We start from the raw sequence: 17,067 nt of genomic DNA, 5'->3' as shown, positions 1-17,067 counted from the left end.
ACACAGGGCATTTGTCATTGGCACACAGCATGTCGCTTTTGCCCAGGCAACTTCAGAAAGCTGAAGCAACTTGTATCTTTTCCCACCAGTGGTCCCATTTTTGCCGGAGGGAAAGCATTGGGAGATTAGTTGCAGGTCTGGACTGGGAGTCAAAATAGGCCCTGGCATTCCAAGTACGCAGATGCCCAAACAGCCCCCACCAGCCCACTTAATAGTCACTTTCTATGGCATAAGACAGAAGCCCCTCTGTCATTTGCCAGAACCCACAGATTGCCAGTCCGGGCCAGATTAGTTGCCTAGAGGACATTAACAGCAGGGCGAACAATCTCCTCATCTGTCAGGGCCCTAAAGCATAAAGAATGTAAAATATTTTCAGTAGAGGCTTGCAGGGCCTGAACTAGGGGTAGGCAGGGTTGCCACCTGGCCGGTAAAAATGATGGCTCTTCCCAATGTTATTAATAGGAAAAAAGAAAATATATAGGAAAGTCTGTATTTTTTTTCCAGAAAAGGTGGCAACCCTAGGGGTAGGCACATGCCTAGGGCGCAAAGCTTAGGGGGTGCCAGGCATGTACCTTTCACTGCTGCCTACCCCAGTCCGGTCTGCTGAGGGGGCGATGTGGCGGGCCGGACTGCCTGGGGCACCTGCCCGGCATGGCCCAGCCCTGGAGGATAAATGTTTGTAGAACAGCACCAGACTGGAAGTCTTCTTATTTAAAAAGCCTTTATTTCTTTGCGTCCCCTTCGGCAGCAACCATGAGATATATTTTGTTCCCTGACTGGTAGGACAAGCAAAAAAAAGAGGAGATAACCTCCTAGCTAAACCTATAAGTAGGAGTTAGCTCAACAGTCCATAGTGTTTTTCTTGTCCTATATGGTAGGTAAGCAGAATTTTTTTAATCCTGTTGTTTTTTCTTCTTTATTTTAGGAACAGCAGAAGGAGTGTTTCCAGGTCCCCAGGAGACTTGAGGACCGTAGGATGGACTGCTCAAGGGGCAGGAGATCCGGGGAATGCAGGAGTCTTCCCTAGGTTTGGCCGCACTAGAGTCCAGGTAGTCTAGGGCTGCCCTAACCCAAGATGGCAGGCGTGTAATTGGACGCGACGCTAAGATTGTGCGCGGAGTTACTGCAGAATTGTCTGACGTCAGCGCAAATGCGTAAGTGAAGGGATTTAACCGGCGGTTTGAATTCTAGCAACCATTGGGTCTGCTGTCTCTGTTGTTACTTCTTTAAGGTTATAAAATCTAGGCCCTTCACATATGAGAAAAAAAAAATAGATTTGGCCCTTGACACATCCATGTGACTTCTTATAGCCCACCCTTTATATTGGAATTCAGGTCCAGTTTTATTTTATTTAATAGAATATGTATTAGGCAGGCACTCAGTCAAGGCAATCTTCTACAGGCATGTAAAAGCAAGTATAGTCTTTATTTATATCATTAATAAACAGGCATACGAGTGTTGTGTTCCAAACACTTAAGGTGGTCATACACTAAAAGATCCGCTCGTTTGGCGACATTGCCAAACGAGCAGATTTTTTCCCCAATATGCCACTAACGGCAGGGCTATATCGGAGGTAATATGAACGTTCGTTCGCCCTATGGCCGAACGATCGGATTACGACGAGCGAAGTGGGCATAACTGATATTCATTCATTGCCCTTCCTTTAGCTGAAGGCTCAGTGGGCTTCTTCATTTATGTGATGAGTTGCTATAAATTTTGGACCCTCTGTTCAGTTTCTGCATCTTTATATAATGTTTACCTTCAGGCAATATAGTGCTGTGTTGCATACTGATCATTCTGTATTGATCTGACTCTGGCTCACAGACCAGACCAGATCGTCTCACGGTGTATTCATTTCTTTCCAGGAACTTGACAGCCTTCACTATATCCACGTGGGGAACCAAGGCCTGTTCTTTGTCGTCAACGTTAACCCCAGCGATTCCCCATTTATGTGCATTGAGCTGCTGAACCGGTGAGAAGATATGACATAGCTATACAGACAGTACATAAACAGTGACAGTTTTCTAGCAGAATACACATTATGACAGGAGAGAAATTTTGGAAAGGTTGTTTATTAATAGTGTGCAGACTACAAAACCAATGCAAAATGTCACACTTGTAATATTGTGTGTTTGTGTAGGAGGAAACAGTTTATAGTACTTGTCATTATACAACTATACAGAGAAGAAAGGTTGTGTGTACACTAATAAGCTATAGCCACACACTGCACTCTCTATGCGACACAATAAGACCCCTCCTTGCTATATGTATGAATACAAATTTATACAAATGAAATTTTCTATAGCTGTACACTAATTTTTTACACTACTAAGGCAAACATAAATGTAAAATAAACAGTTTCTCTGTTTTCCACTCTCAGACTGGCTTCCCTTATCAAAGATTATTGCGGTGACCTTAGTGAGGCTGTTGTACGGCTTAACTTTGCGCTGATTTATGAGTTACTGGATGAGATTCTGGTAAGTCCGTGGACTACACACGTTTATGATGTATGTTATCAGCTTATATAAGTGATATATTTTATGATTTACCTCTTTTACAGGATTATGGATATATCCAGACCACATCCACAGAGATGCTAAAGAATTTCATCCAATCAGATGCTGTGGTTGGCAAGCCTTTCAGCCTCTTGGATATGAGTAGCGTGGGCATGGTAAGATAGCCGTACATACACATTACATTTCAATTTTTCTTTGTGTCCAGTCTTCTTATCTACATCCTTTTAATGACATCAGTTTGGAGCAGAGACACAGCAGAGTAAGGTGGCTCCGAGTTCAGCTTCCAGTTGGCCTGTGCTGTCCTCCCGTCATCAGCAGGTACATGTTGCCTAGGGAACACACCCTGCCTACCTGCTATACAACTGACTACATTTTTTTCTTTTTTATTTAGGGTGAGCAAAATGAAATCTTCTTGGATGTTACTGAACGCATGACAATCGCTATAGGAACAAATGTGAGTATCACCATGTCATGATACAGTAAACTGGGGTGAAGAACATTATTTTGACAAAAACACTTTGAAGTAGATATGAATTAATTAGCAGCTTGGCTCATCAGGATCCCCTGGCTCCTCCGTGTCTGGCTTCCATACAGGTTGTGGGAGGGTTTAGGTTGAGGTCTTACTTCTGCTCTCCCCACCAGTGACCACAGCTGATGACTTGGCACACTTCAGGTAATTGGTAGCTTTTTGACCCTTGTATGATGCCAAACTGATGACCGATATATGGCCAAAAAATGTATTGTATCCAGTGGCTTAACAATAGGGGGAGCAGATAACGTGGCACTATTAGCGGAGACCGGTTTTGCAAATGATCCACAATTGGTCTGAATCCACGTCACCAAATGCATAGGTGCAGAGGGAATGTGTAGATCCCATGTGTGGTGGTGAGAATCCATGAATCAGTTTTGGTTGGTGAAATGAGGAGGTCAAGTTACGCCCCCTGTTTGCATCTACCTACTCCAGAGATATGACTGGTAGAACCATCTGATCTAATCTTTTCAGTTTTTTTACATGTTAAAAGAGATGAACGAGGCTGAGTAACCAATATATATTTTTATATAGGGTTCACTCTTAAAGGCTGATGTTCAAGGTGAACTTTGACTCAAAAATTTCTTATCAAATTGTCCAGGTCAGTAATACCTTGAGATTGAAAGGTAATATCAGTACGGGCATCAGGAACATTTTTTTCAGTGCAGTTCAGTGTCAGGACTAACTTATGGCACTTATTCCAGCTGTACCAACTGAAAATGTGTTGTCTCCTAAATTCCAGAGCTGCGAATTGGACTCAGTGACGGGTTCTGTGTTGGGAGCTCAGAGATCAGAGGTAACTGAGGACAGATTTGACATCAGTCATACCGTTGTCACTTGTCCTTCTGTTGTTGCACCAAAACTGTACTTGCTGTTTTTTCGCACCATTACAGTTTATGTTCTATTTCTAATCTCACTTATATACAATTATTTTTTCTGGATCTGCATGTCTCCATATATAAAAACGTACAAATCTTGTTGTTTTGCTGTACAGGATATGGCTCTGCTGTGTGTGTGTGGATAGTTGTCAGTTCCATGATTCAGTCAAACTGGATGAATTTGAGAGCAATCGCATCCTAAAGGTTGTGCCACCCCAGGGTGAGGTGAGAGTCTCCTAGACTGCATGCATATGGATATTTGGTCAGCTGTTTGTTTTGCTCTTCTAAGCAATTTCTCTGATTGCCCTTTCATATTTTTTACACTCTTACCTTGTCACTTACTCTTACACCATTCCCTCTTGCCCACAGCTCATGGTCATGCAGTACCAGATATCCGAAAGTCTCAGCACTGCCCTACCATTCCACTTGTTCCCTAGCATGGAGAGAGAGTCTGGCAGCAGGTAACAAAAATAACGCAGATTAGGGCATTTCTGCACATCTTTGCAGAAAGAGAAGAGATATAATTAAAGTGTGATAATCAAAACTGGCAGCAATAATGAAAGGATTGTGTGTTTTTAGTTAAGGCCACGCAATTAAACATCTGTGCATTTTGCTTTTGCAGCCAATTGCGTATGTGCTTGAAATTACACTGTGATCTGAGTCCCAAGAGGTAAGTCAAGTAGGACGGGAAGACAACAAAAAGCAATTAGATAAGCCTCCTGTTAATTCACCCACAAAATGTTCTGTTATTACAAATAATTAGTACCAAATTAGGGATGCAACAAATCCAGGATTCCGTCGAATACGAACCTTTTCCGGCAGCATTCGGATTCAGATCTGAACCCTACAAAATGCAAACAATTTTCATTCACTGTGAGCGTTTGTATTCAGTATCCGGCCGGATCCATTAAGGAGGGTTCAGCCAAAATACATTGTAACCTCAATTTTACATCCCCTGATTTTCAAGTTTCCCTTATTTTACACCGTTTTTATGGTCCTACCAATATATAATACATCACCTGGATTTTACAATATTCTGGATTTTTCACCACTTTTTCTGGTCCCCTAAAAAACGTAAAATGGGGGTTCTTCTGGATACTGTTTAGTTACATATAAGAACTTTTGAAAAAACAAGGCCATCAAGGTCAGTTGGCCATCAAGGTCAGTCCTTCCAGTGTCCTGTACTATGTTATCCTGAGCTATTTCTAAACCTGTAAATCTGTAAACTTAAGTACCCCACCATCTATTTTAGTTGTTCCTCCTGCATACACAATGAACACTTCTAGTAGTTGCAGATGAATACTCAAACCATAGAAAGCCACAAAAATCCTGGAAAATTCCATAGTTGTGGTAATGCTGATCTGGTCGATTACAAACTCCTAAATTTAAATCTTTGAATTATATTTTCTTTGCAGCCAAGCAATTAATGTCTGAGTACAGATACCTGTGCCAAAGGGAACCAGCAGGTATGTAGTACAGTTACTTTACACACACACGTATATTTGTCTTTGTTGTCTCTGGAGTGATTTCTTGACACTGTTCTTGTGCAGTGTCTCTCAGGAACTCAGCAGTCCAGACCAGAGTGCAGAGCTGTTACTGAGCTCACAGTCTCTTGCTTGGAGCATTCCGAGGATCTGTGGAGGGACACAACTCTCAGCTCTCTTTAAGGTCTTCTTTTTTTTATGTAATTTCCATTTATTAATGAGCAGTATTCCATCGACAGCAATGCAAGGGGTGTATGTGATGTAGTTTCACCTTCAAAGTGATGTGCAAGCAGAGGGGAGAGATACTGCTTGGCTGTCATACTATCAGGCCTGTGGGATTTCAGAAAGTTGTTTTAGTGCAGCAGTCTCAATGCCCCATCATTGCACATATGTATTTAGCACTTCCATCAACCCTAGATAAGGGACAGGGAGCCTGTAGTCTTCCGGATACAACTCTCAGCACTCCACCAACAGCTGAATGATTGATGGATGAGGTGGATACTTCTGGTAGTGTTTCCCTTCCATCTCTACTAGACCTGCCTCCTCTCAACCTCTCTTTCCAGATCCCATCCATCACCTGCTCTGGACTTCAGATTCGATTCCTAAGACTAACGAGTGAGCGTCTGTCCCTGGTCCATACATGGGTTAGGTACCTGACCCAGAGTGACTCTTACAGTGTTCGGTTAAGGTGATGGCAGCAGCTTGACTATCTACGATTCCTATATGCCGTGTAAGGAAAACGACTTGCATCATATCTTGCTGAAGGCACAAAATTGCACATTATCTTCCCGCAACAAACTCACCTCAAGATTCAAATAAAAACAAGGACCCGCAATTTTGCAACAATAAACATTTAATGAATGTCTAACCGAACAGCAAACAACTGGGTTTTGATCGCCGTAGTAATAGAAAGTAATCCTAAAGTTGTGCATCGCTCAGGAACATCAGTTGTAAGTTAAAAGTCATCCTGTATAATAGAGATTAATGAAAGTCAATTCAAGAAGTATGTGTAACTTAATCAACGTATAGAAAGGATTCTAAAATGAATTTATCTGTTACATGCACTATATATGTATTTATGTACATACACATATAATCTGACTTACCTCTTCAAATAGTGCAGAATCAAACAGATCTGGCTTGGGCTGAAAGTAAAAAAAAAAAAAGTTATATTTCTATATTTTAGTGGCTGTTTACAAAGCAGCAGTTAAATGTGTGCTCACTCCTCACCTCTTCCTCCTCCTCTGCTGAATCCTTGCTGCTCTCATCCTCTCGTATCAAGTATTCATCTTCCTCTTCCTCCTCCATTAAACTCAGCCTATGGCAGAAAAGCAAGCCTGTTTGTGTGGATGCAAAGCAGCGAAGGAGTATGAGCGATCAGAACATTTATTGAGTAGAGTGGTAATGTTTTGGTACAGTGTTGATGCATAGGGGCCATGCTGTATAAATAAAAATGTCAAATGATCAAATATACCGCGTTGCCAGACACTGCCATGTAAAAAAGCAACATTTTTCCCCCCAAAGTTGTGTATTTATTTAAGACGATTGTGTATCTCTATGTTAAAACAGTTGTTAAACATTGACTTGTACAGGTATGGGATCTTTTATCCAGAAAGCGCCGAATTACAGAAAGGCCGTCTCCCATTTTATCCAAAGAATCCTTATTTATAAAACTGATTTGCCTTTTCTGTGTAATAATAAAACAGTAACTTGTACTTGATCCCAACTAAGATATAATTAATCCTTATTGGAAGCAAAACCAGCCTATCGGGTTTATTTCATGATCTTCTAGTAGACTTAAGGTATGAAGATCCAAATTATGGCAAGATCTGTTATAAGGAAAAACCCCAGGTCCTGAGCATCGATGGCTTATGACTGTTCTGAAGTGGTGTAAAATAATGTTGTGAAAAACCACAACTGAGCGGTTGAAAAGAATACACTGCAATGTACACTTTGATAAATAGGCCCCTTAATGTCAGAAATGATACACTCTGCTTTCCATTGTGTGTGGTACACAGATTCTCTAGAAAGCAGAGGGCTTTAAGTCCAAGGATCCACCACTTCACAATGGAACAAAGTAAGGAGGGGCTGTGTGACACTGTGAGCCTAAAGATGGCCATAGACGTGCAGATATGATCGTACAAATCTTTGTTTCGTAAGATTTTCGGACCATGTGTGGAGTGTCCCGACATTTTTCGTGCCATGGCGATCGGACATTCCGACGATCGGACAAGTTAGACAATTTCTGTTGGCTACCGATAATATCTGTGCGTGTATTGCCGATCTGACGATATCAGAGGGAGACTGTCACCAGCTTTTGTCGGACATAACTTTCTTACGATTACTGTCAGGGGCAGAATATCGGCTGATCTGTTCTTTTACTACTTTATTTGATCTGAATGGTTAGTGGCAGGTCGGGAGATGGCCGATATGAAGGTAAATCTGCATGTCTATGGCCAGCTTAAAGCATAAAAATTTGTATGAGCATCATATTTTCTGGTATCTCTGTGTAAAAAAAAAAAAAAAGTTATATATATTTTGGCAGTTCAAACAGTGCTCATGCACCTTTTCTACATAACGGAATGAGGGGTATAAAAACTAGAAAGGGGTGGGGGGGTCAAGCATTTGAAATCTGATGGGCTGCACCTTGTAATAAAGAACATGAATTTGACGGAAAAAAAGAACCGTAAGCTGCTCCATCTAAAGTGCTCATGAGTGAATGAGCTTCTCACCTGCTGCTCATTGTTGCTGGAGTCCTAGCCTGTTCACGGAGCCTGCGGAAGAAGCTTGGAGTCCTCTGGAAGCTCCGGAAACTCAGTTCACTGCACACATCACAGGGAAAGAGGGATAAATTTCTACTTATATAGATTATATTAATAAAAGGGCAGCCAAGTTTGGGAGTTTTACTTTGAAAGCAGCAAGTAAGTTGCAGGTAAAACTTAGTCCCTTTGTACAATGTATAATGAAGCAATAGAATTCTTAATGAATCAGATAAAATTGAGTGTAGGACTGGCCAGATATGGGATGACTTTGACGTAGTTCTTCAGCTTAAATATATTGCAATATATGGACAAACAATCCCTGTTTTGTTTAAAGGGTAAGGCATTTTTCAGTAGCAGTAGCACAAAATGTCTCTGTCTCAAATATATTGATAATGGGTTGAGTGCTGTGTGGTCTTTTAAAAGACCACTAACAATTTTTTTTTTTTAAATTGTTTCTACATAATGAAGAAAAAAACCCACCAAGACACATACATCTAACTTTAAATTCGCAAAGTCTTTATTAAGAAATAACATACCGATTCTCCGCTTGCGCTCCTCTTCAGAAACAGCAACGATCCATCGTGAATCGCTCGATTTCTCCTCCCTGCCTTCTATAGGAGATAGCTAGGGAGGAGAAATCGAGCGATGCACAATGATCCTCTCTCTGTGGCCGTTTCTGAAGAGGAGCGTAAGCGGAGAATCAGTAAGTTCTTTCTTCATAAAGACTTTGCGAATTTAAAGTTAAACGTGTCTTAAAATATTTTTTACGTTATTGGTCCTTTAACTGTGATGTGGGGTGGGCGTAGGGTTGCCACCTTTTCTGGAAAACAATACCGGCCTTCCTATATATTTATCTTTTTTCCCTTTTCACAACATTGGGATCAACCATCATTTTTACCGGCCAGGCCTGTAAAATACTGGCCAGGTGGCAACCCTAGGTGGGTGGGATCAAGGGTGGGGCTTGGGTGGGTGGGGCGGGCAGGGCCCCAAGAAAATTTGGTTGTTCGAGGCCCCGTGATCTTTAATGGCGGCCCTGTAAATAATAGTCTGGTTTGTGGGCATCTGGGACAGATACGTCTCAGGCAGTTACAGTACGGCTTGCTGAAAACAGAGAGACATGCTGCTGCTGCTAGGATCCCCTTGAAATGGTTAATTCTAAGAGCAGAATTCGGAAGGAGACACATTCTGCTGCAAGTGATTGGGTTCAGTGTAGGTGAAAAACCTGTGAAATAGTTCTGGAGTCATGAGTACATGCTCAGGAGATAACTCACTGTAACTCAACTGGGAGAGCGCACTTAGAAGGAAAGGCTCCAGAGCCAACATGGAGCACATGTCCTGTTCATGCTAGACTAACAGGGTGGGTGTATGCGCATCCCCTCAGTGCTGTGTGGAACCCATTTTGTCCCCTTGCCATAGGGAGGAGTTAAAGCGAGTAGAGGCTGGAGAAATGTCTCATCTCCATGTCATTCACTTTGAAGAGAAGATCAGAAATCCACTACTGTCCTCCATATGAAAACAATTACCTTCCATATAATTTTCTCAGGAACAAAAACGCTGAACCCTACCCACACCCCCAGGGAGCAGCTCAACACACAACTAGAAAAGTGACAAATCTATTGTATAGTAACGAACTATAGTAGAGGAAAATCACAGACCAGAAAGCAATACGCATTACGTCTGAAAAAGGACTTAAACAAGTCACTGATATGACAGAGAATAAGGCTGACGCCAGTGTAGGGGGCGGAGTCTTGCCGAGAACCAGCCGCTACGCTGGCATCAGCCTTCTTCCTTACCTGCATTCTCAGACTAAATGCATCGCATGTCCTGCACCCATGCCAATAGCGGTTCCATGCCAATAGCGGTTTCATGCCAATAGCGGTTCCATGCCAATAGCGGTTCCGGATGGAGGCAAGGAAGAAGGCGGAGGCCAGAGTAGAGGCTGATTGTCAGGCAGGCATCGGAGTGAAGTATAGGCACTGCACAATAGATTCATATAGAACTGGCCTAACATTATTACCTGGGCTCAGAGTCTGCCTCGGATATTTCTTCTTCCTCCTCCTCATACCTTGCCCGTAAGGTGGGTGCTTTATGTTCTTTCAGTTGGGTGGAAGTCATTAAGGGCAGCTCATGTCTCCCTTCCTCCATTATCAAGCTGGAAACATCAAGTGTTCCTGAAACAGAAAAGAATGGCAGCTGGGCAAATAAGCTAGATCATAACAACAAGACGTGGTCAACCAACAGGCAAAAGTCAGCAGGAACTATGAATTGAGAGTGAAAGGCAAACACCTGGGGCTTCTTCCAGGCGCCAGGAGAACCCACCAGATGGTGAAATGTGTGTTGTCTCCCTGTTTGGTGGGATGATGTGGAGCAGTGCTGTCCAAACTGTGGTACCAAGGGCCAAAATTTTACTGGCCTATGTGCTGGAGGGCAGATAATGGAAGTCAGTGTTGGCCACTCCCCCTTTTAAACCACACCCACTGTAAACCACACCCATGTTACCACAAGAACTTTTAATATCGTATCCACATTAACGGTGGCAGCACCAAAAAACCAAATGGTTGGTGCTCACTGCAGGGAAATCCCTCATCACTCATGTGAAAAATTGTCATGTTAAAAACATACCCTTAAATCCATATTCCTCATCCTCCCCTGTGGATAATACAACAACCCCCAACACATGATTAACCCTTTAAGTGCCAAGAACGTAGCTCCTACGTTCTTTTAAAAAAGGCTTTAAGTGCCAAGAACGTAGGAGCTACGTTCTTTACTAAGTCAGCGCTCCCTCTGCACGCGCAGCAAAAACAGCGTGCAGAGAGGAACGATCAGCGCCACAACCCCCTAGGCAACAAGCTTACCTGCAGCAGATCGCCGATCCTCGCCGACACCCTTCTCCAGGAGCGACACAGACACAGCAACAGCTTCCTTGTCGCAGGACCCGGACCTCACGTGTTCCAGCGCCGCCCACGCACTTCCTGCTGCTCTGACTCATCGATCCTGGATCCTACAGCTCTGAAAAGGACCCCCTTCATCTAGATTCGGTAAGTGCCCCTTTTTTTTTTACTTATTTAGTACATTTACAAGCATTTACATGTACACAATGCACATATTAGTAAAAGTAGTTTTTTTTTTTTTTTTTGCTTTTCTGACTTTTCTGATTTTTTTGATTTTTCACACTTTGGCACTTATTTACACACTCACATACACATATGCACAAATGTATACACTTTTTAGAGCTGTACATCCATGCATACACAAACACACACTTATAGGGGTTTTTTGTACTTTTTTTTTTTTTTTAGCTCTTCATTTTCAAGTTTCCCATCTTGTTATTTCCCCAAAAAACGTTAGATTTCATAGCGTGACTACTGGATTAAGCATTCTGATCACTAACCACGCTGTCAGAAAAGTTATTTTGTTATTTCGTTGATTTTCCTAATTGTATTTGATTTTTTGTGATTTTTATTGCAGTTTTATGCTTGCATTGTTTTTCCTTGTGTCATTTTTTAGCATCGTTTACACTTTGATCATTTGGGGTAGAAACACATTTTTAGCAATCCTGTGTTCGCCAGAATGTGTACTTTACAAAAATATATGGTTTTGGGGGGTCTTTGTACTGTTAGAGGGTCTTACGGCACATTATATGCAGTCAGAGTGCTATCTTCACAGAAGGCGAATTGACAGCCGAGAAAATTCTTATGCACTATTTTCATTTGGGGTCCGTACGTGCCCACCTGCTTTGGTATATCTATGCATAATGGGCATCAAACTGTTCAGTAGACCCTTGGCGTCAATATTTATGGTGTTTTCTAATTGTATGTAAGAAATTGGGTGAGATAAATGCGACCAACTGCAATATTTTTAGGCGATTTTCAGAAATATCATAAAAACTGCTGCTTTTAGCGTTGCTTTGCAGTATGTACGTTTGGAGTAGAAAGACAGTTTTAGCAAATTTTTATTCGGCAGAATGTGTACTTTCCAAAAATATATGGTTTTGGGGGGTCTTTGTACTGTTAGGGGGTCTTAGGGCACATTATATGCAGTCAGTGTGCTATGTTCACAGAAGGCGAATTGACAGCCGAGAAAATTCTTATGCAGTTTTCATTTGGGGTCCGCACGTGCCCCTCTGCTTTGGTATATCTATGCATATTGGGCATCAAACTGTTCAGTAGACTCTTGAAGTTAATATTTAGGGTGTTTTCCATTTGTATGTAAGAAATTGGGTGAGATAAGTGCGACCAACTGCAATATTTTTAGGCGATTTTCAGAAATATCATAAAAACCACTGCATTTAGCATTGCTTTGCAGTATGTACGTGTGGAGTAGAAAGACAGTTTTAGCAAATTTTTATTCGGTAGAATGTGTACTTTCCAAAAATATATGGTTTTCTGGGGTGAACGTAATTTTTTGTACCTTTGCCTGTCACAAAATCCTGTATATGTGCTGATTTTGCAGTATCTGGAATTACAGAACTCGTATGGGGTGTCTTCTTTCTGGGGCCCCTATATGCCACATACTTAGGGGTACCTATGCATATTGGGTATCATACTGTTCAGCGGACCCAGACTTTCAAGTTTAGGGAGTTTTATCTTGGTATATAATGATATGTAGGAGATACAATGCTTTAGAGTTGGAGTATTGAGGAGATTTTTGTATATGTCATAAAAACTGCGAAATGTAGGAAAGCTTTGCTGCTTGGTAATTTGGAGTAGAAAGACATGCATACCCATTTTAGATTCGTCAGAATGTGTACTTTCCAAAAGTATATGGTTTTCTGGGGTGAACATGCATTTTTGTACTTTTGCCCCTCATAAAATGCTGTAAATGTGCTGATTTTGCAGTATTTGGAATTACAGAACTGTCTTCGTTCTGGGACCCCTATACGCTACATACTTAGGTGTACTTATGCATATTGGGCATCAAACTGTTCAGCGGACCCTGGGCTTTCATATTTAGTGTGTTTTATTTTGGTATATAATGATATGTGGGAGATACGATGCTTCAGAGTTGCAATATTGAGATGATTTTCGGTAATGTCATAAAAATTGGCAAATGTAGGAACGCTTTACGGCTTGGTACTTTGGAGTAGAAAGACATGCATACCCATATTAGATTCGTCAGAATGTGTACTTTCCAAAAATATATGGTTTTCTGGGGTGAACATGCATTTTTGTACTTTTGCCCCTTGAGAAATGCTGTAAATGTGCTGATTTTGCAGTATTTGGAATTCCAGAACTGATAACTCATATGGGGTGTCTTCGTTTTGGGGCCCCGATACGCCACATACTTAGGCATACCTATGCATATTGGGCATCAAACTGTTCAGCAGACCCTGGGCTTTCATATTTAGGGTGTTGTATCTTGGTATATAATGATATGCGGGAGATACGATGCTGTAGACTGGACACTTTTTATAAAAACTGCTAACTTTAGGAAAGAATTGCAACTTGGTAGTTTGGAGTACAAATATATATTTACCCATTTTGAACTCGTTAGAATCTGTTCTATCCAATAAGGGGTAGTTTTTTAGGGTAAACCTACTGTTAGTGGAATGTTTGGTCTTGAAATCAGATGTATGCAGTTTTGTAGAGCAGTGCTTTGGAAATTTGGTTGTTTACTGCTTCGAAGTTTTTGATCTATAGAAGTAAGAAATCTCCATAAAACTATATATATTTGGTATTGGCGCGTTCAGGAGACACAGAACTTTCCAAATCTGCCATGTTCTCATGCATAAAATAAATTATGCTTCTGATATATGTGTTTTTATCATGTGAAACTGTTTTTTTTGTTTTTTTTTTATACATTTAGAAGCCCATATCTTTTTACTGGAGTGGAATGACAACAAAATACTAGCATATTTTGAAAGCTTAGGTTGTCCTGAGAAAAACGATACCTTGTTTTCGTGGGTAAACTAAAAGACCCCCCCAGGCAAGTCCCCTAAAGTGAAAGAGCAAAAAATGTTCAAAAACGGTCTGGCAATAGAAGTTTCAACTTGGCCAAATTGGCTGGCAGAGAAAGGGTTAAACACCTTAGGGGCCCTTAACAACAATTAACAAATGCTAACAAACCCCAAGAACAAACCCCTAACAGGCTTACATTCCACAGGTCGCATAGGGCAAACAGAGAATGGCACACACAAGCAGCACTGGGCAAGCAGAGAATGACACACACAAGCAGCACTGGGCAAGCAGAGAATGGCACACACAAGCAGCACTGGGCAAGCAGAGAATGGCACACACAAGCAGCACTGGGCAAGCAGAGAATGGCACACACAAGCAGCACTGGGCAAGCAGAGAATGGCACACACAAGCAGCACTGGGCAAGCAGAGAAATGCACACACAAGCAGCACTGGGCAAGCAGAGAATGGCACACACAAGCAGCACTGGGCAAGCAGAGAATGGCACACACAAGCAGCACTGGGCAAGCAGAGAATGGCACACACAAGCAGCACTGGGCAAGCAGAGAATGGCACACACAAGCAGCACTGAGCAAGCAGAGAATGGCACACACAAGCAGCACTGGGCAAGCAGAGAATGGCACACACAAGCAGCACTGGGCAAGCAGAGAATGGCACACACAAGCAGCACTGGGCAAGCAGAGAATGGCACACACAAGCAGCACTGGGCAAGCAGAGAATGGCACACACAAGCAGCACTGGGCAAGCAGAGAATGGCACACACAAGCAGCACTGGGCAAGCAGAGAATGGCACACACAAGCAGCACTGGGCAAGCAGAGAATGGCACACACAAGCAGCACTGGGCAAGCAGAGAATGGCACACACAAGCAGCACTGGGCAAGCAGAGAATGGCACACACAGGCAGCACTGGGCAAGCAGAGAATGGCACACACAGGGAGAGAAGACAGAACAGAGCAGGAGACAGGGAAACCTATCAGTCTAATATGTACTACATACAGTGACACAGAGCTGGGGCCCCATTAGCATTTTGTATAAGGTGGAACAGGTGAACAATGTGGCAGTTTCAGTCTGGGTCTCAGGTAGAACAGTACAGGGGCTTTAGGGGAGTGAACAATAGAGGTGTCACAAGTGTGAACAATAGAGAATTGGCAGGAGAGGAAAAAAACAATTGCTTAAAAGCCATTCGATTGCTGTATCATAAGTGGCTGGAAGAGACGACGCTAGAGTCCTGCGCTGACCCAATTTTTGAGACCCAGACTTGACCTGAACCCGTAACCCACATACTGCGACCCGAACCACAACCTGAAAATATTTACTATTGCAAAGGAAAGGCGGCACTCCGGATAAAAGATGATTTATTGCAATAGGTCACAGACCAACATCGCCTGAGGCGTTTTGGGAGCACCTCCCTTAATCATAGGCTTACAGATTCTAACTTGTCACAGGCCTCACAATAGCGACCCCTTCAGGAGCTACATAAAACTGCAATATCTATAAATGTCTACAACGTGCACCTATAGTTGAGAATCCCCAAAGTTACAAAAAAACTCTTTATTAATCCACATTAAAACCCATTCAGAATAAAAAGCAAAAACAACCATAGTGGCTCAAGAAGTCTTTTCCACTACGTAGATGAAACCAAGAATGTACCCCTAAATAACAATAGCGGACTGTGGAATGTTTATTGTTAATATTAGGAGAAAGTTAAAGGAAAACTATACCCCCCAAACAATGTAGGTCTCTATAAAAAGATATTGCATAAAACAGCTCATATGTAAATAAATCCTTTTCATAATAATATACTTTTCTAGTAGTATGTGCCATTGGGTAATCATAAATAGAAAACTGACATTTTAAAAAACAAGGGCCGCTCCCTGGGATCATAGGATTCACTGTGCTCACAAACAAACCAACAAACCATACATGTTAGGTCACATGAGCCAATTAACAGACAGAGTTGTGTCTTTTGCTTCCACACTTCTTCCTGTTACAGTTAGAGCTGCAGTATTTCTGGTCAGGTGATCTCTTCCTGTTACAGTTAGAGCTGCAGTATTTCTGGTCAGGTGATCTCTTCCTGTTACAGTTAGAGCTGCAGTATTTCTGGTCAGCTGATCTCTTCCTGTTACAGTTAAAGCTGCAGTATTTCTGGTCAGGTGATCTCTTCCTGTTACAGTCAGAGCTGCAGTATTTCTGGTCAGGTGATTTCTTCCTGTTACAGTTAGAGCTGCAGTATTTCTGGTCAGGTGATCTCTTCCTGTAACAGAGCTGCAGTATTTCTGGTCAGGTGATCTCTTCCTGTTACAGTTAGAGCTGCAGTATTTCTGGTCAGGTGATCTCTTCCTGTTACAGTTAGAGCTGCAGTATTTCTGGTCAGGTGATCTCTTCCTGTTACAGTTAGAGCTGCAGTATTTCTGGTCAGGTGATCTCTTCCTGTTACAGTTAGAGCTGCAGTATTTCTGGTCAGGTGATCTCTTCCTGTTACAGTTAGAGCTGCAGTATTTCTGGTCAGGTGATCTCTTCCTGTTACAGTTAGAGCTGCAGTATTTCTGGTCAGGTGATCTCTTCCTGTTACAGTTATAGCTGCAGTATTTCTGGTCAGGTGATCTCTTCCTGTTACAGTTAGAACTGCAGTATTTCTGGTCAGGTGATCTCTTCCTGTTACAGTTAGAGCTGCAGTATTTCCGGTTAGGTGAGCTCTGTGGCAGCACACAGGCCATCACAAAATGGTGGCTCAAGGCAACAGACATAAAACGCTATATTTACTTAAATATATATATACCAGTTTGATAAGACTCTTTAATATGTCACTTAATATGATGTTAACTATCTGTTGCTTAAGTGTTCATTTTGGGGGTATAGTTTTCCTTTAAATGTATAATAACATTGACATTAATATAAGTACAAAAAATGCAGTAACTTTCCTGTTATTATACATTTAACTGTCATCAAAAGTGGGTGGAGACAGAAAAGTTTTGTAAAATT

General features: G+C 41.9%; 1 protein-coding gene and 1 pseudogene across 4 annotated transcripts in view; one reads left to right on the top strand and one right to left on the bottom strand.

Moving 5' to 3' along the window:
• The first annotated feature begins 753 nt into the window (after window positions 1–753).
• Window positions 754–6,131, top strand: LOC108710387 (annotated as a pseudogene).
• A 111-nt stretch (window positions 6,132–6,242) lies between these two features.
• The window catches only part of stag3.L (stromal antigen 3 L homeolog), a 74,295-nt gene continuing 63,470 nt past the window's right edge, over window positions 6,243–17,067 (bottom strand). For all 4 annotated transcript variants that reach the window (XM_041587348.1, XM_041587350.1, XM_041587351.1 and 1 more), the window contains exons 30-34: window positions 10,187–10,340; window positions 8,140–8,229; window positions 6,638–6,725; window positions 6,514–6,552; window positions 6,243–6,374 (exon numbers count right to left, since the gene is read on the bottom strand). In XM_041587348.1, coding sequence (XP_041443282.1) covers window positions 6,363–6,374; window positions 6,514–6,552; window positions 6,638–6,725; window positions 8,140–8,229; window positions 10,187–10,340 — 383 coding nt within the window. In that variant the 3' untranslated portion in view covers window positions 6,243–6,362. The remainder of the gene's footprint in view (window positions 6,375–6,513; window positions 6,553–6,637; window positions 6,726–8,139; window positions 8,230–10,186; window positions 10,341–17,067) is intronic.

This window comes from Xenopus laevis, chromosome 3L (genome assembly GCF_017654675.1).
Source record: "Xenopus laevis strain J_2021 chromosome 3L, Xenopus_laevis_v10.1, whole genome shotgun sequence".
NCBI classification, from domain to species: Eukaryota; Metazoa; Chordata; class Amphibia; order Anura; family Pipidae; genus Xenopus; species Xenopus laevis.
The sequence above is the reverse complement of the archived record's forward strand: the minus strand, read 5'-3'. Positions and strand labels throughout refer to the sequence as shown.